The sequence below is a fragment of the Podarcis gaigeae genome, assembly GCF_964106915.1.
Source record: "Podarcis gaigeae genome assembly, chromosome: 9".
In the NCBI taxonomy this organism is placed as follows: Eukaryota; Metazoa; Chordata; class Lepidosauria; order Squamata; family Lacertidae; genus Podarcis; species Podarcis gaigeae.
Genome location: NC_139685.1, coordinates 55,560,057 through 55,585,366, shown reverse-complemented (window position 1 = coordinate 55,585,366; position 25,310 = coordinate 55,560,057). Strand labels below are relative to the sequence as shown.

Below are 25,310 nucleotides of genomic sequence, written 5' to 3'. Positions count from 1 at the left end.
TTCTTCAAACAGCTCTTGTTTATTCACAGGCCAGGACAGAACTGAACTGAAGGGTTCAGTCAGCCTGCTTATATGGAGCTCTAGTACAATGTAACTGTAACAATTTTCTAAAACTATCCAATCACTGAATGTCACTTTCGATCCCTTATTTGCATAACTATCTACAGTATCCCCTGTTGGCCCAGGGTGAGAACTTCAGTACATAACAGCTGTGATATCACCTCTTAACAGTATAATCTCTGGTTGAAACACAGTTCACTCCTCAAGTAACTGTAATAGTTTCTAGTCTGTTTTAATAACACACCTTATCTTAGCTGTGTAATGTTACTGCCCAGAACCTGACTTATTTATTTAGATTATCTATGCCAGGGGTTATCAACCATTTTGAGTCAGTGGACATATTTGGAATTTTGAGAAAGTGCTATGGGTCACAAAATTGCTGCTGTGGGGGATTGCTACTACATGTTAAAAAGAAGACGAAAAGAAAGGACCACAAACCATTTACATTCATGGCTCTGCTGACTTTTGCTTCTGGACACACCCACCTTGGGCTGCAAAAGGTTTCCTATCTCTACAGTAATGGAGGGAATGGATTACATAAATAGAAGATTTAGTCTGCATAGATGTATAAACAACAATGAAACAGTTTCGTGCCATTGCTGTTAGTGGCACAGTTTCTAATCTGTTATTTCATGCTATTTCTTCGTTTCCAAGAGTACACGCTTATCAGTTTCTGTCAGTTAAGGTCAACAAAGCTAGTGTTCCTAGGAATGGCTCCATGTACAGCTGTGGCATCTCCTGGGTGCTGCCAGGATTGCCAGCTGCTGTGTTGTGCAATTCCAGACTGCAGTCCTAAGCCCATGTCCCTGGAAGTAAGCCCTACTGAACTCAATGGGACTTGTATCATGCTGCTAATCATATAATAATATACTTCACATTTCACAAGGAGTTGCCTGAAGGGTCTCAACTAACTAATATACTGAACTACTTCTTTAGAGATGAGTACATCAGGAAGCACAGAATTATTGCTGTTGTTGTTATATTTTATTATTTATATGCTGCCCATTTGACCAGGTTCTCCCAGCCACTCTGAGTGGCTCCCAACAAAATATTAAAAACACAGTAAAACACCAACTATTAAAAACTTCCCTGTACAGGGCTGCCTTCAGATGTCTTCTAAAAGTCAAATAGTTATTTATTTCCTTGACATCTGATGGGAGGGCATTCTACCAGGCAGGCACCACTACCGAGGAGACCCTCTGCCTGGTTCCTTCTCGCAGTGAGGGAACTGCCAGAAGGCCCTTGGAGCTGGACCACAGTGTCCGGGCTGTACAATGGGGGTGCAGATGCTCCTTCAAGAGTTCAAGTCATGTTTAGGTGTCATGCTGAAACCATTCGACAATATTTGGAAACAAAGGCCTGGAAGATAACAAGGAGCTGTGTCTATTCAAGAGCAAATTAAAAAGCTAGGGTTCCAGGTGGAGAAATCGAAGTTGGAAACTGAACTGTTAGAACCTAAGACTAAGGTACTTTCAAGAATGTATAACTTGCTGTTGAAATGGAACACACAAGACGAAATGGTTAAATCGGCTATGATAAAGTGGGCACAGGACATTGGGCATAACATTATGTTTGAGGAATGGGAAAGGTTGTGGACCACTGGGCTAAACTTTACTGCATGTAATGCTTTGAAAGAAAATATAATGAAAATGATATACAGATGGTACATGACCCCAGTTAAGCTTGCCAAAATATACCACTCGTCTGACAATAAATGTTGGAAATGTAAAGAAAATGAAGGAACATTCTTTCACCTCTGGTGGACTTGCCCTAAAGTGAAGGCCTTCTGGGAAATGATATATAATGAACTGAAAAAGGTATTTAAGTATACTTTCACTAAGAAACCAGAGGCCTTCCTTCTGGGTATTGTCGGCCAGAAGGTGTCAAAGAAGGACAGAACTTTCTTTATGTATGCAACAACGGCAGCAAGGATACTCATCGCAAAGAACTGGAAAACTCAAGATCTACCCACGCTGGAAGAATGGCAGATGCAGCTGATGGACTATATGCAGCTGGCGGAAATGACTGGCAGAATTCGAGACCTGGGAGAAGAAAGGATTGAAGAAGACTGGAAGAAATTTAAGATTTATTTACAAAATTATTGTAATTTGATGGAATGCTAAGAAGGATGCTTGATTATAAACAATTGGCCATCACTAAATTAGATGAGTATTATTAGACTATATTGTAATGATTGGTTATAAGATTACAAATAAGATGGTAATTTGCTTGAAAAATTTTATGAACAATGTAAGTGCGAGCGGATGACGCGAGGAAGTCCAAAGATGTTATGAAATTTTGTAAAGACACAAACAATGCTGTTTTTCATTTTTGTATCTCTTTTATTAAAAAAACCTAATAAAAAAAAAATATTCAAGAGCAAATTAATTTTAGAAGTCCCAAGAGACTGAGACTTCAATGTTAGCAAAGAGGCACTGATAAGATAGCAGCTTGTCTGATCAAGCTAAAGGGCCTTAGGTGTCTGACAGCCCTAAGACAGGGGTGGAGAATCTCAAGCCTGGGGACCAAATGTGTTTCTCCCAACCTACTCATTTGGGCTTCAGGACTTTTCCCAGTCTGCAAACCACCCCATAGGCTGCATCATCCTTGAGTATTTTTGCATGACTGGAATGTGTCCTTGAACTGTGATAATGGATCTTGCTTGGCTGGTTGGAAAATGGAGGGTGTGTGTGTGTGTGTGTGTGTGTGTGTGTGTGTGTGTGTGTAAGAGTAAGAGTTCCATCCATCTGCTCTGCCCCCATTTGCATCTGGTCTGGATGTTTGCCCATGAGAGGAATCTTTCAGGCCTAAAAAAGGTCCCCAAGCCTGTTGTGAGAAAGAAGCCCTGGTTCCAAGTGACAGAAGAAGAAGAAGAATTTGGATTTGATATCCCGCTTTATCACTACCCTAAGGAGTTTCAAAGCGGCCAACCATATCCTTTTCCTTCCTCCCCCACAACAAACACTCTGTGAGGTGAGTGGGGCTGAGAGACTTCAGAGAAGTATGACTAGCCCAAGGTCACCCAGCAGCTGCATGTGGAGGAGCGGGGAAGTGAACCCGGTTCACCAGATTATGAGTCCACCACTCTTAACCACTACAGCACGCTGGCTCTCAGCTTGGGCCCATCTTAGGCACAATTTTGCTGCGGTTTGCCTACCAAACTATTGGACGTCCCTCCAGGACCAGAGTCAGCATGCAGCATTCTTCAGCAATACTGGAGACTGCATATCCTCCAACATTTTGGGAGGGCAAAGCAGGACGTCCCCTGCCACACCATCCTGCCCACCTAATCTCTGTGCTCCTTCTCTCACGCCTGAGCTGAGTGGAGATTTGAACCCTAGTCTCCCAGATCCTTGTCCAACACACTAAATCACTACACCATGCTGCTGCTTCCCCTCTCTTTTCCCTTTCCCTTTCCCTTCAAATAGGCAATTAACTGGGAGCGATTGTCTAGCTATGCATTGCCTAACTTCCCTGGACCATGGAGCTGGCTACAGTTCTATTTGCAAACACAAGCTTCACTCAAGTGGCACTAACAATACAAGAAAGAGGAGGTGGGCAAGAAGCTGTAGGAAGAGAAGGACCATCATTCCAGCGTGCGTACAAAAATGGGATCTATGTTTTGGGGACTACAGTGTCTCTGCTTACCTATTACTTTCAAAAGATTACTTTAAAAATTAGTTTCTTTGTATATCCATATAAACCTGCAACAAATTCATTGTCTTGGTATTGAATTTTGCAGTAGCACATTTTTTAAAAAAAGCCATGTTAATTTTGTAACAAGGGGGTTAGGCATTTCATACTTCACTTCCAAAAAAAAAAAAAGGGCAGAAGAAGAAGTGTGTGCATGAGCAAAGAAGAGATCACCCTGGAATTTCTTTGAGGGTGAGAACTGGAGTCAGCCAGCCCCTCTGCTCTCCCAGTGTCAAGTTTAGCCAGACCACGGAATCGAGCTGGGAGGTGATGTGTCTCTGCTGTCGTTGATGCACCTTGGGAATGAGGACACCTGCTTCTTTTTTATCTTGAAGATGCCTGAAATTGAGCAGTCTCGCCTGTCCTACTGACACTGAAAAAGTGGGTCAAGACTATGTTGCTCACAGATCTTTTGCTTGTGGCTTTTAAAATCAGTTTGGTCAGTGTCTCAGCTGAGAAGCTCTGGAGCTGTCCCAGAGGATACCAAATACAGAAGGAAAATTCCTCTTGTGTAGGTGAGTGAATTGGTCCCTCCCCCCTTCCAAACTTCAGGTCAGTTAAGAGGCTTAGCAATGCAGGGCTTTTTCGTTCAACGCTATTTTCTTAAAAAGAAACCATGTTTATGTGCCTTTATTCTTTGAAGTCTCTGCTATGTTTGCTGTGCATTTTTAGAAGAAATAGCTAAGACTACAACCTTGATAAGTTTCCAGTGGAACGGTAACAGGTGCTTTGAGACGTCTGCCAAGAAACTTGTCAGAAAAAATAACAAAACATAAGCATGCAGGAGAAATATTTGGGTGAGGGGGTGTGTGGGTTTGGAGACATTAGTATTGATACATTTCATGGAAGTTAGGTTCATATGTGCCTTGGAGTAACTAATTTGCAGCAATTGTTTCTTGAGCGACTCAAAAAACTTTTATTGATTTTCTTTCTACCACTTTGAGTTCTTGCTTCCCCATAAGAATACTGGGAACAGTAATTTGCCATTGAGTATTATCTGTGAAAGATTCCTATTCCCCTCTCACAGAACTACCATTTCCAAGGATTGTAAGTCTGTAGTGTAAATATAATAGATATTGGCTGCAATCATACGCATGCTTACTTGGGAGTAAATCCCATTAACTCAGCAGGATTTGCCTCTGAGATATCTTTATTGAGAAGTGTTTCAAAACCCATGAAAGCTAAAACCATAGCAATAAGAGCTCTCATCAGATGGATCAAATAGTTGAAAGGTGTGTTACTTCTCCATCGCTGGTTTTTTTTTATTTTTAAAAAGGCCTATTTACTAGCAATCCTTTGATTTCCTTAAACTAAAGGTGAATTCACATGACCATTTTATCCACTACAAGTTTAATTTTTGCAGTTCAAGACCCTGTGAAGACACTGATCTTGGGAATAATTCTACATTTAGTTCAAATCCACAAAAGGCAGGATTTAACAGTCAGGATGGGAGTCCGTTGGGACGCGGGTGGCGCTGTGGGTAAAACCTCAGCGCCTAGGGCTTGCCGATCGCATGGTCGGCGGTTCGAATCCCTGCGGCGGGGTGCGCTCCCGTCGTTCGGTCCCAGCGCCTGCCCACCTAGCAGTTCGAAAGCACCCCTAAAGTGCAAGTAGATAAATAGGTACCGCTTTCTAGCGGGAAGGTAAACGGCGTTTCCGTGTGCTGCGCTGGTGCCGGCTTGCCAGAGCAGCTTCGTCACGCTGGCCACGTGACCCGGATGTGTCTCTGGACAGCGCTGGCCCCCGGCCTCTTGAGTGAGATTAGCGCACAACCCTAGAGTCGGACACGACTGGCCCGTACGGGCACGGGTACCTTTACCTTTATGGGAGTCCGTTATAGATATTGCATGAGGTCCTTTTGTTTATTGCCCACACTGTTTGTTTGTTTGTTTGTTTGTTTGTTCATTAAATTTCCATTTTGCTTAATGTAAAAAGGCATAAGAGATAATAATGGGGAAACTCAATATAAATTCATATAGAAGTGCAACATTAACAATCAAATAAAACTTTTAAAAAGCTGACTAAAAACAGAATGAAACTATGTACTGTAGATAAAACTTAGCATTGCTCAAAAAGAAAAAAAGGACCACCAATCAGAAAATTGTGAATCAGAGTGCAGCATCTGGGTAAACATAGTGTTGTGAATCTGGGGGCAGGGGTTAGGTTGTATGCCTGAGTCCCTTCCAATTCCTGAATACAGCAAGGATTCAATTGCTGGAATAGCCCGGTCAATTTCTTGGTAATAGTCTATGTACAGGTAGGTCATTAAGGCAACAAAGGAAGAGACTTTGGCCAGATATCAAATGGGTGTGCCACCTCCCACAACTGGCTGTTACTTAGAAGTACAAAAGCCAGGACTGAGCTAGATGACAGGCAGAAGCCTGTGAGGCAGAGACATGCTTGGTTTCTGCTGGAATTCAAGGCTGTGTCTATGGGAGAAGCTACACTTCTTGAGGTGTGAGCCTCTTCATTGTAGTAAAGTTGTATATGTGTGTAAATAAACCATATTTATTTACCACCACAGTATTTATTTAACACCACAGTATCTGAGGTCTCTCATACCTCACCTCCAAAAGATTGAGGCTGCATAGGCATTATACATTTAAAGCCCATTTGAAGCACATTTCCACCTCACAAAGAATTCTGGGCACCATAGAGTACCTCTCACAGAGTTAAAATTCCCGGCAACCCCTAAGAAACTACGTACAGTGCCCAGAATCCTTTGGAGAGGGAGGAAATGTGCTTCAAACAATGCTTCAAATAGTGTTTGCCCAGCCTCAGTCTTTTGGAGGTGAGGTAAAATGCATCTGCGTTAACACGAAATATATTTTCTCCTCAGCATATGATTTGAAATTGAAATGAAGAGTAGGAGAGAAGGGGTGGGAAGAAACTTGTAGCAGCACAGCAGATAACACTCAGCAGCAGCATGTAGCAACCTAAATTTGGAATAGCTGAATATCGCTATCATACTAGAAGATTCTGTATAGGCCTTGGCATTAGGGAGGAAATAAACAAGGGCAGACTCTGGCTCACTTCACAATACACCAATGTGGACTCTGCCTCCCTGACAAGCATACTAATGCTTCTTCACCTTCTCTAACTGGGTCTTTTTTTCGGACTCTTGGTAAATGAGGTTGCTTGTGTATAAAGATGCTAAGGACTGGCTACTAGCATTGCAATGACATGATTCATCGTTTTTGCTCCTTCTTAAGACCCTCTGCTGAGATGGCATAAAGAAGCCTTTGAGCTGGGAGCAGAACCTCATTCTTCCATTCTGCGCTGCCTGCCAGAGCATTGTAGGAAACTTTTGTTCTCCCTAAGAGGATTTATTTAACACAGGGAAAGTTCTCATTACGGGGAAATTGTTGCCAGGGTATCCAGAGCAGCTGCAGGAAGATGGCAGCTACTTCACTATTTTGATGGGTGTGGGGTAAAAACAGGCAGCTGACGATGATTAAGACTTGGTTGCACTTGATATTGTGGGATGTATGTTAAGAAACAGCATCTTCTCTACAAAAAGATAGATGTTTCCGCTGCTGGTTAAAACGGGCAAGCCTAGAGCTGCCAAATGGAATAAACAAAAACACCACCCCCTCTGTTGTGGAATTGGCGTGTTTTTCAGTCTGCAGAATTATGTGTAACTGGATAAATTCTTGGGATAGGCTTCACCCAAGGTATTGGATGTCTAGTTTGTACAGTGCAGCACCCTGCATTGACCAGAATTGCCTGATTTGTTAGCAAAGCAAACAAAAACAAGTTGTGGCTGTAGGGAAGAAATCACTTGCAACATCATAGAATTGTAACATTCTAGAGTTGTCCATCACAGATATATGACACCATCATATCATCTCACCACCGCCTTTGATCTACAAGCAGGGCGAGCAGGTGATGATGGGATGGGGGAAACTTTTGCTGTTTCTTTTACATGCAATTCTCTAGCTAGTTAACATGCAAAACATCTAGTTCAACCTGCCTTTCTCAACCTGTGGGTCCCCAGATGCTGTTGAACTACAGCTCCCATCACCCCTAGCTAGCTCAGGGATGATGGGAGTTGTAGTCCAACAACATCTGGGGACCAACAGGTTGAGAACCGCTGATCTAGTTGGAGCCTGCAGAACTTGGATGTCTGTGCTTGAATCTTAGCTGCTGTTTGGATTGAATTCCAGGGGTCTGATTTTTTTATCTGCGATTGTCTGAATACAAAAATCTGTAGGATAAAGATGGAAATGCATTGACAGTCAAGCACATGTTTAAAATGAGTTACATGAGACTTTATTGAATAGAGCCTACCGAGCTCCAGATGTAGAGCAAACTAAAGAGAGTACCTATTTTATTTAACAAAAGCCAGTGCCCAAATCCAGTTCTATTTGTGCTTTATAATATGTGACTAGTGGACCTGAATGAGGATGTGACATCAGATGTATCTATCAAGTTTAATAGTGACAGCACACATTTTCAATTCAAGGTGCATTCAGATCACATGGCTTTCCATTTCTGGATGAGCTGGATGAGGGCCAAATTATCAATACAAATAAATGCAGGGAGAGTGGAGATAGTATGACTCTTTGCCCTCAAAAAGTACCTGAACATTATTTTAGGCTGATCATCAAGTCTCATTCCTTGCTTTCTTTACCAGGTGTCATGAACAGCCAAATCTAAGACAATAACTCATACTACTTTATTTACAGGAATCAAAAACTGGCAATTGGTAGTTAACTTTTTCCAATACTTGAACAATCAGAAACATGTTTGGATTGTGGTTTACCATTGTGTTCTAACCTATAAATGATTACTTTATAGATATTGATGAATGTATATTTTGCTCTAGGAGGCTTAGTTTGGTCAGAGTTGAGTATACGCTTCCAGAGTTAATGCAAAATACGGTACATTACTTCTGGTAAATGAGGCACCAGAGCGGCTAGAGGGCCGTGGAAATTTGTGTCCCGGGCTTTTTAGACTCATCTACCCATGTACTGATGGGATGTGGGTGGTGCTGTGGGCTAAACCACAGAGCCTAGGGCTTGCTGATCAGAAGGTTGGCAGTTTGAATCCCCACGACAGGGTGAGCTCCCGTTGCTCGGTTCCTGCTCCTGCCAACCTAGGAGTTCGAAAGCATGTCAGAGTGCAAGTAGATAAATAGGTACCGCTGCGTTTCTGTGCACTGCTTTGGTTTGCCAGAAGCAGCTTAATCATGTTGGCCACATGACCTGGAAGCTGTACGCTGGCTCCCTCAGCCAATAAAGCGAGATGAACGCCGCAACCCCAGAGTTGTCCGCGACTGGACCTAATGGTCAGGGGTACCTTTACCTTTACCCATGTACTATCTGAAACCAAAGGGGTGCATTGGTTGCCAGATGTGACCCCCCACCTCTTCTACTCCCACTAATAAAACATATGCAAGGAGAGATATTTTTAAGTGGGTAATTATTACATAATGGTCTCTTGAGTCACCCAAAATTCATGGATAAGCCAAGTGCATGGTAGGAATTTTCTTAATGGGATATCACTTTGGTTTTTAGTGTCCTGTTGAAAATAGCTTTTGATGGTGATTACTTGCAACAGTGATATATTGATCCTCTCAAATTGATTGAGATACATAAGCTGCTGACTTGTTTCAACTAAGGCGTAATGGTTTTAGCTGACCAGTGTTTCTGTCTCTAGGATTCACACGGAAAAAAATAGCATAAATGTACTTTTGCCATCATAGCTATTTGCCCCTCCAAAGTCCTGTAGGACTAGCCTACCTCAGTGTGAAATTCCATGTCTCAAACAACTTAGTAACAAAATGTATGTTAATGTTTGGTCAAGGGAGTAACTGGAAAAAGTGCAAGCAGTACAGCTGTTAGATTCCTGAGACAAATCAACTTTGTTGCAGTTCAGCCTTCATTTACCATGTACACAAAGCAAGTCTACATAGTTTCATATTCTCCCAGTGCAAACAGCAGAAAGCGACATCACTTCAAATGCAGGAGCAACTCTGAATGCTCCAAAAACACCTTCCCTCCAAATAAACCACACTTTGTGATGTTTTCTCTTGCGTAGCCAAAAACCAGGACTACCCATTGAATAAAAACTATAAGCCAGTCTAATATTTATTAAAAGTGTTTTAGATAACTCAAAAGCAAAACCTTAGATTTCTGGAGATCATTCTGAGCACAAAAAACCCAAATGACTAGCTGCACGATAGCAATGATGTGCTTGAAGCTCAGATACATGAAGCAAAACTACAGTTAACTTGAATTTTAGGTACAGATAGGTAGCCGTGTTGGTCTGCCATAGTCAAAACAAAAAAATTCCTTCCAGTAGCACCTTAAAGACCAACTAAGTCAGTTCTTGGTATGAGCTTTCGTGTGCATGCTAGTTTATCAACATTAATAGATTTTCATTATGAAGAAGAAGTGTGCATGCACACGAAAGCTCATACCAAGAACTGACTTAGTTGGTCTTTAAGGTGCTACTGGAAGGAATTTTTTTGTTTTGAATTTTAGGGTGAAGGCAAAAGAAACAAGTCCCTGAAAGCTTTTCTCTTTCCTTTCCTCATCTCTCCATGCAAACACCTATTTGGAAGACATCTGAAGGCAGCATTATATAGGGAGGTTTTAAATGTCTGATGTTTTACTGTGGTTTTATAATTTGTTGGAAGCTGCCCAGAGTGGTTGGGGCATCAAACCTATATATCCCCAAAATCTGCGCCAGGGGCTTGAGGTACTCCTTGGATAAAATTTTGGGAACACACAGGGAACAGGTGGAGGTGAAAAAGGGGAAGAAGTCCTGATGTTTGAGTAGAAGTCACTAAAATTCTATAACATCCAAAATTCTCTATTTTTTTGTATTTAACATCTCTCTCTCTCTCTCTCTCTCTCTCTCTCTCTCTCTCTCTCTCTCCTTTTTAGATCCTGGACCATTCCTAGTTTTCAGCCAAGGAAATGAAATCTTTAGAATAGACACTGAGGGAACCAATCACAGAAGACTGGTGGCTGATGCTAGTTTATCAACATTAATAGATTTTCATTATGAAGAAGATTGCCTTTATTGGGTGGACACTGAAGAAGGTCTTATCCGGCGAGTATACCTGAATGGTTCAAATCAACAGGTAATGGAATGTAATCATCAAAATTCTGAAAACCTCTGCATCTCCCTGGAGCATGCTGATACCTCCATCTGTTTCTCTATTATTATTATTTATTAAATTTGTACACTGCCCTCCATAAATGTTAGTGCAATTCACAACATAAAATTACAATATAAAAAACACATTTTAGCTGCTGCCCTCTCAGCACTCGCCAACTAAATTCACTATTAGTAGGAGTGATGGACGGTCTATTATTAATGATCATAACTAGAGTGATCACTCACCCAACTTTACAGAGAGTAGTCCTCTAATTGAAGGACTGGCAGAGGACCACCCTCTATTACAATGAGTCCTGTCTTGGAAGTGTAAACCAAGCCCAGTTTAAAGATAAGGAAGAGAAGAAGAAGGAAGAGAAAGGGCCTTGAAGTTACAGCAGTGGCGTAGCGTGGGGGGTGCAGAGGGGGCCGGCCGCACCGGGCGCAACATCTGGGGGTTAGGGTTAGGGGGCGCAAATCCACGGGTTAGGGGGTGCAAATTACTTGCCTTGCCCCGGGTGCTGACAACCCACGCTACGCCACTGAGTTACAGCAGCCTTGAGCAGGCACACACATTGCTGGGTCACAGTTGGTGAGATGTATTGTAGCTCTATATAAACTAGAGTAATTATTTCTAAATTTGCATCTATACCAATTTTATACAAAGCTGTTTCCTCTTTGTTGCATATCCTTATGTTTGTTTGTTTGCTTGTTTGTTGTGTTTATATTTTTAAATTATGTCCTTACCTTGTCCTTACTTTAAGCTAAATGTGTTTTGTGCATTTACCTGTACATGTAGTGTGAAATAATATATTGAGTAAGATATCTGGTAAGCCGCTCAACCAAACTAGACATGATGTTAAATGAGTCATTAATTTTATTGTTTTCCCAGTCCTCTGAGGATGAGCAGAGGTTTAAACATCTCCCCATAGTAGTCCTAATGACAATTCCCCCTACAGATGCTAAGAGAAAGCTGCTATTTGTCAGGCAGACAAAGCGAAGGCTAAAATGTCCAAGCAAGGAAGGTCTCGTGATAGAAAAAATAGCATAGCTGCTTACAAATTTAACAGGCCTTTTCTTGCTTTTCTGGTAAACACATAAATGTATATCCTGAAGTGGTAATTTCAGGCGGCTTTCATCCTGAATTGTTTGATTAAGGTTCATGAATTCCAATGCTCTGTATGGCATTCTGATTCAACCAGTGATCTGGTGTCTTAGTACAATGACAGTTGGGTGACAATTGTCCCGTCCCCCCCCCCCATTACAGACAATTTACCACATAGAAAAAGATGTTTCTGGATTTGCAGTGGATTGGATAAACCACAACTTTTACTTCGCTCATTACCAGAAGGCCACAATTGAGGCAGTTGACATGGATGGAAACCATTCCCAAATCATCATAAATGATGGACACCATCCCACAAGTATTGTGGTTGATCCAAACAGAAGGTAACTCAGATTGTCTTTATGGTTTCACAGTGCTGAAACAAAAAGCTTTAGATGAAATGTAGACTGAAGGATCCTCTGTGGTTTGGAGGATCGGGAAAGGGTCATGTGCTTTGATATTCATTCTCATCTTCTCCTTCCTCCTCTTATGTATCAGTTTAATGAGTAATTTCCTGGCATGATTGAAGCTAGGTTCCTCTTATGTCTGACTGGTAAATTTTGGTGAGCCCTCCAAGTTATGATTGCAAATGAATTAAGTGAGAGATTTATGATCTGCTGCTCCTGAAGTAATTTTAATAATATTAATGACAATCACTGATTTTATCAACAGGTTTTTATTTTGGTCCTCTGAAGGAACCACTGACAGCATCTACAGAGCAGTGCTGAATGGGAAAGACATGTGGAGACTTCTGAGGAGCACAGGAAAAATCAGAAGTATCTCACTAGATCTTATTGATCTGAAGCTCTTCTGGATCCAATATGATGCCAGTGATGAAGTTTCACATATTGCAAGCTGTGACTACAATGCTAGTTCTGTTCATTTGCACAAATACATAGTACGGTATGTTAATGAATATATGTTATATATATGCTAGTGAATATATAATGCCAAAGTGTAAAATAAATTGCCCCAATCTAGCCAGGAGACATATGTGGTCTACCCCATACATTTAAAGTACATCCAACATGCTTTTAAACCACATGACTTCCTGCAAAGAATTCTGGGAATTGTAGTTTTCCCTTCACAGAGCTACAATTCCCAGAAACCTTAACAAACTACAAATCCCCGGATTCTTTGGGGAATTTATGTGCTTTAAATGTGTCTGGATTTGTTTTAAAAGTATAGTAAGGATCTGCCCTGTTATCTCTGAATTGCTGCCTAACTGGCTAGTTACAGTGATAGCCAAACTTGGCCCTCCAGCTGTTTTGGGACTACAACTCCCATCATCCCTAGCTAGCAGGTCCAGTAGTCAGGGATGATGGGAATTGTAGTCCCAAAACAGCTGGAGGGCCGGGTTTGGCCATCAATGGGCTAGAATGTCCATGACATAATGAACTTTCAGCAAGTTAATGAACAGATGCAACTATTTGCTTTATTTTCCCATAGAAACCAACTTTCTGACATATTCCTCTTTGCTGACCACATGTACTATTCCGACTCAACCACTGGTAGTATTTGGAGAGCCAATAAATATACAGGGAAAGATATAGTTGCAATTAACCTGCAGCTCTCACTTCTCCCACCTGCAGAAATACTGGTAGTGCACCCATTAAAACAGCTCAGCATAAAGATGGGTTCTAAAACATTTGGTAAGTTTCCATGTAATTTGATTATCAAATATTTAAGAATTTTAAGCTTAACTCATGTTGCATAATTGTTCTGCTCAGTTATTAGGATCACATCTCAAATTATCTTGTACCACCCTGCTTTTGCTACTGTCATGATATTCAAGGAATATAGTCATGATATTTCCTGTTCACATTTTCCAACCAAACCTTTCAAATGCCTTAACAATGCTGCAACTTTGTTCAACTATGTTCAATTTCTTTCCTCTCTCTCTGTTCAAATTTCCTTAGCTAAGCATGCTCATTATGTAGGTATAAAATCTGCATTATTAATATCACATTCTCCAGCACCTCATTTTAAAAAGAAGATTGCATGTTTTGTGTAAAACAAACATGCACACTCACAAGCATGCACACATACACTTGTATCCCGCTTCCCTTGATATTGGCATACAATAGCTCTTACAACTTACCTTCGTTTCTATTTCCAATAATGTGGTAAACATGAATATACCTCATTCTCTTCCTTTTTACATTTTTTCCTCCTCTAAGAATAAGTCATAATAATACCCATTGTTCTTCACAGACATATTGTATAATAATCAACCACCAGAAATCCATTTGGAACAAATGTTTGTATGTTAACGTGTCCCAAATTTTGTAGTTTTTCAAACCACCCTACATTATAAATTCTTTATTTTAAAAATAGATGTCACTGAGGATACTTCTGGATTAATTTATTGAGGGAGTATAAAATGGCTGTGAATAAAGGATACTTCTTCCCCACAAACCCACCAACATATAAGATTGAAATTAAAACAATTGTTTACTTTAAGCAATAGGAATAAAACTGGAAGAACACCAAAGGACCTTGGCTTGATGAATGTGTTCCTGACCATGCTTCTCTTCCCTTCAGCCTAATTCCCAAATCTGACAGATGACAATCTATGCTTGTGTACTGCTTTCACTGCCAGTGTTTCCTGAAAGTCTGAATGCCGTAGTGTACATGCTTAGCCATTGTACATGCATAGTCTGCCCATCTATGGACCATTCATATGTAGGACCTTTACAAACAGGAGGAGAGAGAAGGGAATGTTTGGGCAATTGCAAAGCTTATGACACTTCAAGAAATATGTAAAACCTGTCCACCTGTATCCTTGGGGACCATTGCTCTGTTGGATACGGTAGACAGTGAGTTCGTTGCAGTTTATCCTTGTAAACGGAACACTGCTAATCAGTTGTGTGCACTCAGCCAAATAAAGATGATTGTGGGCTGGTACTGAGGTGCCGTCCTGTTGTGGAGGCTGATGCAAGCAGTCAATCTAAGCTTAGCAAGCATCATTGCATAATATCACCTCAGTCAGCCTGTGCTCTTATTGACTGGAGGCCTGCCAGTGTATTTGCATGTGTGTAAGCTGGGGAACAATGGGACACGGGTGGCGCTGTGGGTAAAACCTCAGTGCCTAGGACTTGCTGATCGCATGGTCGGCAGTTCAAATCCCCATGGTGGGGTGCGCTCCCGTTGTTCAGTCCCAGCGCCTGCCAACCTAGCAGTTCGAAAGCACCCCTGGGTGCAAGTAGATAAATAGGGACCGCTAACCAGCGCGAAGGTAAACGGCATTCCGTGTGCTGCGCTGGCTCACCAGATGCAGCTTGTCATGCTGGCCACGTGACCCAGAAGTGTCTGCGGACAGCGCTGGCTCCTGGCCTATAGAGTGAGGTGAGCGCACAACCCTAGAGTCTGTCAAGACTGGCCTGTACGGGCAGGGGTACCTTTACCTTTACCTAAGTTGGGGAACAGGCAATCAACACTGTAAGTGACATGGGTCACAATGGCTGACAAGAATGGCAGAGGATTCTGGGAAAGTAAATTGTCCATCCAAATGAAGGTACATAGTAAGGTTTTTGTTGACTCATGTGTATGCTTCTAGTAGTCTTTTCTCATGACCTTTTTGGCTACCATAGTATAAAGCTGTTGAGATGAGATGCAATTTCCCTTCTCTCCCACCTTAATAATTAGTTCGCTTTTAAAATGAGCTCTTCGTTGACTCCGGAATCTTCCTTTTACGGCAGGATAGACTAGAGCATAGGAATTTGAAATGGAAGTAATATAGGCCTCCCCCACTCCCTCACCAATGACTTCTTATAAAACATTGAGGGGGTGGAAAGAAGCTTAAGTAGCCCAATCCAGATGAAGCCTTTGGACTTTGCATGTGCGTTGTTTAGCTTATCCAGCCCAAGGACCTGGATTGAGGGAAGGCTAATTAGCCTAAAGTACAAATGAGATTTATAAGGGGATCTTACAACAAGGGAAACCTGAAAATGAAATCATGTGAGCATTAATTCAGTGCTCTGCAGAGGCTAAGTCAATGTGCGCTGGAGTTAAAAGTGCACAATCTAACATTGTTTCCTTTTTCTTTTTTAAAGGAAATAGCTGTTGCTGTGCTTTTCACATACAATACAGAAACTGTTTTAGCTGTCGAATGCTTGCTAAGGTCAAATTTGGGTTATTAGTTGCAAGCTCTTTTCCTTCCACTAGATTAGTGTTCTGCTTCCAACAGGTCAAACCAGGATGCCTCCTACTGTTTTACCTGCCCTTCCCTCGGCGTTCTGACTTATCTTTACCAGGACTCTTTCATGGCACTGTACAGAACTGTGTTGGCTTCAGAACTAATGCAATGCGTTTGTGCAATGTCATAGCTCTATTCATAAACAGTGCACCTTTATGAAGTAACAATTGTATACAGTGACAAAGCGGCATTTGTAGATGAACCCACTTACAGCCATGTTCTGTACAATGTTACTATCAAAAGAACCCAAGGTTTCCTTTACTTGAGTGTGAGTGTGTGTCTGTCTGTCTGTCTATCTATCTATCTATCTATCTATCTATCTATCTATCTATCATCTATCTATCTATCTATCTATCTATCTATCTATATCTATCATCTATCATCTATCTATCATCTATCTATCTATCTATCTATCTATCTATCTATCTATCTATCATCATCTATCTTATCTATCTATCTCTATCTATCATCTATCTATCTATCATCATCTATCTATCTATCATCTATCTATCTATCTATCTATCATCTATATCTATCTATCTATCATCTATCTATCTATCTATCTATCTATCTATCTATCTATCTATCTATCTATCTATCATCTCTATATCTATATCTATCATCTCTATCTATCTATCTATCTATCTATCTATCTATCTATCTATCATCTATCTATCATCTATCTATCTATCTATCTATCTATCTATCTATCTATCTATCTATCATCTATCTATCTATCTATCATCTATCTATCTATCTATCTATCTATCTATCTATCTATCTATCTATCTCTATCTATCTATCTATCTATCTATCTATCTATCATCTATCATCTATCTATCTATCTATCTATCTATCTATCTATCTATCTATCATCTATCACCTCTATCTATCTATCTATCTATCTATCATCTATCTATCTATCTATCTATCTATCTATCTATCTATCATCTATCTACTATCATCTATCATCTATCTATCATCTATCTATCATCTATCTATCTATCTATCTATCTATCTATCTATCTATCTACTATCATCTATCATCTATCTATCATCTATCTATCTATCTATCTATCTATCTATCTATCTATCTATCTATCTATCATCTATCTATCTATCATCTAATTTATCATCTATCTATCTATCTATCTATCTATCTATCATCTATCTATCTATCTATCTATCTATCTATCTATCTATCTATCTATCTATCATCTATCTATCTATCTATCTATCTATCTATCTATCTATCTATCTTCCTATCTATGCCTTAGATAGGTCATTTATCTGTATATGTCTGCACACACACACACACACACACGTACACACAAAATTCATTCATGCATAAACACACCTAATTTTCTCTGCTCATTTTTTTTTTTTTACACACAGGCCTTTTTTGTAGATATATTTGCATCCAGCTCAGTTTCTAATTTTCCTAATTTCTAATTGAGACACAGATGGAGCATTGAAATTCAGATTTGTTCTTCAAGTGAATCTATTCTCCAGGAGGGCAGTATGGTAGCAAAGGTCCTTGTGGAACTGGCTCATGCTGCAAATCATCAGAAGGGCAGGTTCGGTGAGATGGGCAGTGTAGTAGAGTAGACAGAGGTTTGGGGATGGGGGCTTGGGCAAGGAGTAAGGGGAAGGCGGGTTCTGGGGGAAGGGTTGGGGGGAAGGGATTGTTGAGGGAAGCCACCAGGGACATCAGCCCCTAATATATAAATAAAAACTGGGTGCATTTTGAGTCAGTCTTTATCTTGCTATAATCCTCTTTTCCAGAAAGAAGGCCATGTCTTTCAACTCGAAAAAGCTGCAAGACAAGTACCTGCAAGCGAGACCCCAAGAGCAGTCGTTGTAAATGTATGAGTGGGTTTACCTTAAGCAAAACAAAGCAATATTGTGAAGGTAATGAAGGATAACTGCTTGTGATTGAATGATGTGGGTAGGCAGGCATGTTTGTTACTCTCTAGTCCTCAAACTATAAACAGATGCACTAAATTAGAAAAATAGATGGTGTTTCTCCACCATATATATTTTTGGAACAGAGGGACAAAAATGTCAGACCACAAGGCAGCTCTTTTGAAATATTTCAGTCTGGTTCACAATGCTGGACTAATTTGAGGTGGGGGGCAAGGAGGCCCTTTGTGAAGTGCACAAGCCCCAGCTCATGACTCACCCCCCTTTTTTGCCAAATCATGACTCCCTACACTTGTTAGATACAGTAACTAATGAGGTTGTCCCTTCTAATTCAAGTGCTGGTTTGTTCAGAGTGAAGCAGGGGATTCATAAGACATAATACACTCTAAACTGATCAGCACTTAACACATAGAAATAAAAAGAGTGCCAATTTTTTGTAGAATGAGTTGTTCCAAGCATAGGCATGTGTGAACCAAGACAGATGATGGTGTTGGGTCCCTTAGCCTGAGGTGCATGGTTTCGTGGCCACCAAGCTAAGTACAGAGCTAGGTACAGATAAGTGATAAAATGTTTGGTTGTGATCATGCTATGGGATTTTTATTGCACATTCATTGTGATTTGTGTGCATGATGCTATTGGATGGTCATACACAATCACACTTTCAATAGTATTTGCATGGTTACATGGGATCCTGCTTTTAATACTGCTTTGGGGGGGGGGAGTTTTGGGGCAGTCATACTGTTTTCTTTCCAAATAGGGCATATCCTGTAACTTCCTGCTGAAATCCCATAACTTTTCACACCACAAATATTCTGGTGGTTTTTTTGTCCCAGTTTTGTCGTGCTATGGCTCTTCTGGGCAGCACATTAAAAACTGCCTTATATTGAGTTGGGTCCCTTGGTTCATGTAGCTCAGTTTTCTCTCCCATTAGCTGAGGAAAGTTTCCAGTGTAGTATTATACTATTACTATGTATTGAACTTGCACCCTGCATCTTATCTGAAGATCTCAAGGCAGTTTACAGCATAAAAACACAAAATACATAATAAAAACAAGAACAAAAGAAACCAATAACCCTCACCTCTCAAAAGTAGCATATCTGCCTTCTCTTACTCAAGACATCCAAATATGAATATTGGGCACCTGCAGATGACCTGCTTGCTGATTATTATTTTTTTGCAGTGAGATTAGAAGGCATGGACTATTGAACGAGCATTCACTCTGCTTTGTTTGTGCAGAGGTTAGGTAATGTTACATCAAAGGAAGTGTTATGATACACTTTCTAGTGCGTTTCCTCATTACTTTCCTTTTCACAGAAGTCTGATCTTTGTGGGGGGTGGGTTTGTTGTGCAGGGACTCCAAATCAGCTTTAATTGTGCTACCTGCATTTGAATGTGACTGAATCCCACCCCCAAATAGTGACAGCTCGTAATATCATTAATGATGTTCTCTTACTTTTTTTATTAGCTCCCCTTGAATTTTTCTAATTGTTCTTTCCTCCCCATCAGATGTCAATGAATGTGCATTTTGGAACCATAGATGTACTTTAGGTTGTGTCAATGTCCCAGGCTCCTATTATTGTACATGTCCAAGAAATTTTGTTCTACTGTCTGACAAGAAAACTTGCCACGGTAGGTAGCTGTCAGACACAAATACACAAATGTTTGCTCCTGCCTTCTGAAAGTCCTCTTCTGATAGCAGTGGAAGTTTACCAGCACAGCCATGCTAATCCAACACTTTTGCTACATAGGGAAATAGGAAGTTGTCTTATGTTGAGCCAGATCTTTGGTCCATTTGGCTTAGTCTTGTCTGCAATGATTGGCAGTAGCTCTCTAGGATTCTAGGCCGTGCTTTTCCCAACCCTACCCTGGAGAAGCTGTGGAGTGAACCTGGGTACTCTGTGTGCAAAACCCAGAGGGATTTAACAATCAATCCCTCTTCCCAGGGAACTCTGGGAACTGTAGCTCTGTTAGGGGAATAGGAGTCTCTTAACACTGCTCTGCACCCTTAACAAACTAAACTTCCCAGGATTCTTTGGGGGAAGGCACAAGTGGTATTATACTGCTTCAAAGGTATTGTTATGAGTTTGTGGGTCCCAGAGTTCTAATCCCTATAATCCTAGCAAGTGTTAAAATATAGATCAGGCTAGCTTCCTCATAGGTGGTTGCCTGGGGAATGGGCCATTAAGGGAGCAAAAGCGAGGGGCGAGGGGCTCCTCCTCCAGCTTGCAGATATTAAGGAGGACAAAAGCCAGAATTTAGAATTGAAAAGTATGTATTATTACGATCAGCCTATTATTTCAAAATTCTAAAATCTTATTCAGCAAAATGAGAAACGCATTCACTGTGAGATTAAAAAACAACAGCCACAAATGGTCTGAACAGATGGGGACAAATGAGATTTTCCTCCAGATCAAACATCGTTGTTGGATCATGGACTCCTCCACTTTTTCCTCTGTTCAGCTTTCATGTTGCTGACATCACTGTACTTGGGTAGGGCTGGTTTTCTTCCTTCCTTCACACAAATGTTGCTTATATGCAGCAATCGCTCTGTGTCCCAGGTGCAGCATACAGTATAGCTCAAAAGGCAGACGATACGATACACACGAGCAATGCTGGAAGAAGACAAATAAATTGCTTCCATTTATCTGGACATGGGACTTTAGGCACAGTTCCCCACATCCTCCTGGTCCATTAGACACTCTAACTCCAATAGCCAGTCTTTTCCCTCCTTACTTACAGCAGTGCCAGTCCTTGCTCCAAAAACCCCAGAGGCTAAACTATGATCTTGGAGGCAAGATGCATTATTTTGGTTATAGAGACCTGCATAGCTTAATTCTAAAGGCAGAGGTACTGTGTATTAAATCATACACTCAGAGACCGTCTTGCCATATGTTAAAAGAGCTGAGGCTTGATGAGCCAGGGTGGCTGAAATTTATCCCTTCCTTGAAATTCCTGCAAACCATTATTTCCATTGTTCAATCTGTTCCTCCTTTAACTCTTATTTCCTTTGTTTTAAACTTACTGTAGAACTAATTCCCTGTCCAAGCAGTTACATTCATTGCAGCCATGGTTGTGGGCAGACAGTGAAGGGGCCTGCTTGCTTTTGCCCTGAGGGATCGGTTCTCCAAGCAGATGGAAGAACATGCACAGGTAAGCATGTGAAGAGTGAGCCAGCTGCCTGGGAGGCGAGTGTGTTTGTGTGTACTCACCCACCACACTTGCACTGTCCAGATTGGTATCCTAGGAATAAGAAACCCATTCTTATTAGCAGCTAAAGCATGTAACAGGTAAGCTTCAAGTTGGACTTCAACCCAAATGTTCTGACCGAGATAACTGCTGCCCAGCCTGCTACAAGATTTTCATCATCTACAGTAGCAAGCCTGTGAAATGGAAAAACAGAAGGCAGGGAAAGGGTTAAAGCCCCCCCCCCCCAAGTCATCATGAGACATGGATTTAAAAGTAAAAGATGCAATAAAACATGAAGCATCCTCTTGACAAGTTTCAGGATCATTGGGTTTCATTGCTTCATTATCCAAAGCCATTTCATATTGCGGTGTGTGAACGACTTTCATTTGGTGTGTCATTAAATGAGGTTCGGGTGCTTAATATCTGCTAGAATTCATTGCTTTTTTTGGCAGAGATTCTTCTGTCTGTCATGAACAGGGTTTAACAAAAAAATACTGTTTTCCCTGGTGTATGTGTGATATTCATCCATTTTACTGCAAATGATTTATGGAGCTTAGGGATGAAACCTTTTCCTTAAGTCTTTGTCCAGCCATAACATTAATTGTTTAGGGCTGAACTAAATGTTATACACAACTGTATGTTTTAAAATCTTTCTTCTGGTGGTGGAGAGGGTTAAGACTTGGGAAGGGGTGATTTTAAGTGTAGAAGCAGCAGTGTTTTAAACCCTTTATGTACCCACTACTTTTCAGTGACAACACTGCCCCACCATGATGTCTGCTTCTTCTCTACTCAAAATCTCTTCTCCCAAACCTGATTTTCCTTAAAAGAAGCAGATTTCAAACCATACGTTTGCATGTAACATGCAGATTGGCTCATAGAGGTTCTTGCTTAGTGGACACATAGGAACTGCAGCAAAACGTTGCAGTGTTTCAACCTTCTTAAAGTAAGCACTCCTGTTTAGGGTTCTAGTCTTCCAATCCCACCCCCTCCCCACCACTCACCATGTTTCTTTTCCGACTGTCACTCCACATTCAGAGGGCAGCGCTTGCAGCACTTCATAGACCATGGGCAGACATGAGAATGTGGCCTTTCAAGTGTTGTAAACGATCACTATCTTCTGAGTTTAAGACTCTGTATATACGTTAACTTTAAAGAACACCTCTTCCCTCAAAGAATCCTAGTTTGCTAAGGCCTTCTGGGAATTGTAAGTTTGTGAGGGGTAAACTACAGTGTCCAGAATACTTTGAGGGGAAATAATGTGCTTCAAATGAGCTTTAAACATATAGTGTGTACACAGGGGATGCATGAGTAAACCTTCTTATACTGAGAATATTCCATATATTACTAAATTAGAGTGGTGAGCAACTACGGCAAATCTTTCTGAAGTTATCTAGACTTCGTGACAAGTGTCCAGACTTGCTAACTGTTGGAGACAGCCAGCCATGAGGAATGGACTTCCTTTTTTGGAGTTTGGAAGAACCTCCTTGCCTTGAAGCTCCAGTGAGAGACAATATGGTAGAGACCTTAGTCCTTACCTTCCTTGGAAGCAAACACTCACCATTTTCAAAGAGAACAGTCTTGTTTTAGAAAGTTTAATAATGTTTAGAAAGTTTAGTAACAGTTAATAAGGCTTCATTAGGGTGGGTGATGATGTTTAATGTAAGCCTTGTTGTAATAGAGTTTTAGCGTTCAATTTTTTCCCATGGTCTCTTAAAGGTTGTTCATCTCCTGATAATGGTGGTTGCAGCCACATTTGTGTCTCTCTCAGTCCATTAACTTGGGCATGTGATTGCTTTCCTGGCTATATTCTCCAGGAGGACAAAAGACGCTGTACTGCTGCAGGTTAGTAGCACAATAGTTGGTTTCATTACAAGCAAACATGATTTCAGTAGTGAAAAAACTCTGGAAGTGTACTGATCACGTTCTTGTCTGACATCACTCTTTCTCCTTAAGTTGCGCTAAGAGAAAGCCATTTCAACCTCTGAAGTTGGTTGTGCACAATGTTGATTGGCTGACAGCTGTGATGTCATAATTCCTTTGGTTTCCTCCCTCTGAAGCAATTTTCCACTAATAATAATAATAATAATAATAATAATAATAATAATAATAATAATAATTTTATTATTTGTACCACACCTATCTGACTGGGTTTCCCCAGCTACTCAGGGTGGCTTCCAACATATATAAATACATAATAAAACATTACACATTAAAAAGCTTCTCTATACAGGACTGCCTTCAGATGTCTTCTGTCGATTATATCTGTCTATGTGGTTTCAATGCACAAGTGGCTCTTTACAAAAATAAAAATGTACAGCTCAGATAAAAGCATGGTGGAGAGATAAGACTGACAGCTCAGGTTTTCTTTGAGTTTGACCTTACAGAGAGAGTTTCTCTAATTTTCCCTAATTGCCTCTAAAGTTTCTCTTTCTTCCCTGAATTGTGGCTTTTTTCTCTTTTCCATATGGGAAAAGAAGCATATGCCATACCATTCAAGTGTCAAAATTCTGTTTTTCTGTAGACTTCATAAAAAAAAAACTTTTTAGGGGAAAAAATGGTCTGCAACACACTTTGTCCTTAGCGTGCAAAAGGCAAAAGTAACTCTGTAATCCTCAAGGTTTCTTCTCTAAAGTTTATTATGGGACTAGAAGAGCTAACATGCTATGAAATTTGTCACAAACAGGGCCGAAGCCATTTCTGTTGTTTGCACAGAGCCGAGAGATCCGCCGTATTGGTTTTGATGGAACAGATTACTCAAATTTACTCGAGTGGCAGATGGGAATAGTCTTAGCTCTTGACTATGACCCTGTTGAAAATAAGGTAAGGCATTTGCAAACTAGAGGATTTTGAAGTGTTGCAAGGACACTTGGCTTTTGCTTCTTTGCATTTTAACCTCTTGGTTACTGGTTCTCCTTGATGTGCATTAGTTTAGATTAGATTCATTTAATATATTTAAAAATATCTCTAAGCTTGGTGCAGAAAACTGAAGCAAAATCAAACAACTTCAACAGAACCTTGTTGCACGCCACCCTGTTCTCTGAGTGGTACAAGATTCATGGTGTTCCAGGCACTTATGCAAGGTCTGTGTTTCCTTTTGGGAATGAGGCACAATGCAAACAATGGCAATATTACAAAAATACACAGTTACATATAAAAATGTTGCATTAATACAAAGCAACTAGTATGTATAAATCAGTATCAATTCATTTTGCTTCAGACACACCCTGTCCGCCTCTGGCTTCTCACCCAGGGTCCAACAAACTCACAGCTCACCCACAAAAATCTCACAATGAGAAAAGTTCCTGGAAACAGCGGACGACCTGCTATCTCTTCAGATAATATATTTGGACAGAGTTGCCTTGTGCTTATTTCTTATGATCCTTAAGAATCCATCAACGGTTAAATGGAATTCCTCATTTGCTTTTGCTTTTTATTTATTTTTTAATTAAGTTTTAAAAAAATTTTATACATATAAAACAAAACCATTTCAAACATTAAAATACGGAGTTCTTTTGAACCCCTAGACCTTCCCTCCCTCCATGGGTTCCATCTTTAAGATTAAATTTACTGCATCTTTTACCCTTATCTATCTCTTATATAACTATAATTGCCATTAAAAAAATTCACATTACAAGTGTCTTTACATCCCTGCCAAAGATTTTAACCATTTACAGTGGTCTTTTAAATAAATTACATATTTACTCTAGATTTTAGAAAATACTTGATCTTCCTGATTTCGGATCTTCCCCATTTCTGCATACTCCATCAGTTTCACCTGTCTTTTTGTTGTTGTTGGTACTTCTCCTTCTTTCCATCTCTGGGCTAGTAGCATTCTTGCTGTCATCATTGCATTCATAAAAAGTTTTTTATCTTCTCTTGGGAACCCTTCACTTATTATACCTAGTAAGAAGGCTTCTGGTTTTTTGACAAATGTACTGTATTTTTAAATATTTTCTTTAACTCATTATATATCATTTACCAGAAAATCTTTACCAGTGTACATGGCCACCACATATGATAGAAAGTGCCCTCTTTCTC

The 25,310-nt window shown here is 40.4% G+C and overlaps 1 protein-coding gene across 2 annotated transcripts in view; it reads left to right on the top strand.

The window, feature by feature from the left end:
• The first annotated feature begins 3,649 nt into the window (after positions 1-3,649).
• The window catches only part of EGF (epidermal growth factor), a 43,262-nt gene continuing 21,601 nt past the window's right edge, over positions 3,650-25,310 (top strand). The window contains exons 1-10 of one of the 2 annotated variants that reach the window (XM_083756393.1): positions 3,650-4,268; positions 10,647-10,846; positions 12,128-12,309; positions 12,638-12,868; positions 13,415-13,617; positions 17,949-18,074; positions 19,593-19,715; positions 21,114-21,236; positions 22,989-23,114; positions 23,956-24,092. In XM_083756393.1, coding sequence (XP_083612519.1) covers positions 4,148-4,268; positions 10,647-10,846; positions 12,128-12,309; positions 12,638-12,868; positions 13,415-13,617; positions 17,949-18,074; positions 19,593-19,715; positions 21,114-21,236; positions 22,989-23,114; positions 23,956-24,092 — 1,572 coding nt within the window. In that variant the 5' untranslated portion in view covers positions 3,650-4,147. The remainder of the gene's footprint in view (positions 4,269-10,646; positions 10,847-12,127; positions 12,310-12,637; positions 12,869-13,414; positions 13,618-17,948; positions 18,075-19,592; positions 19,716-21,113; positions 21,237-22,988; positions 23,115-23,955; positions 24,093-25,310) is intronic. The other variant, XM_083756392.1, reaches the window with a different exon arrangement.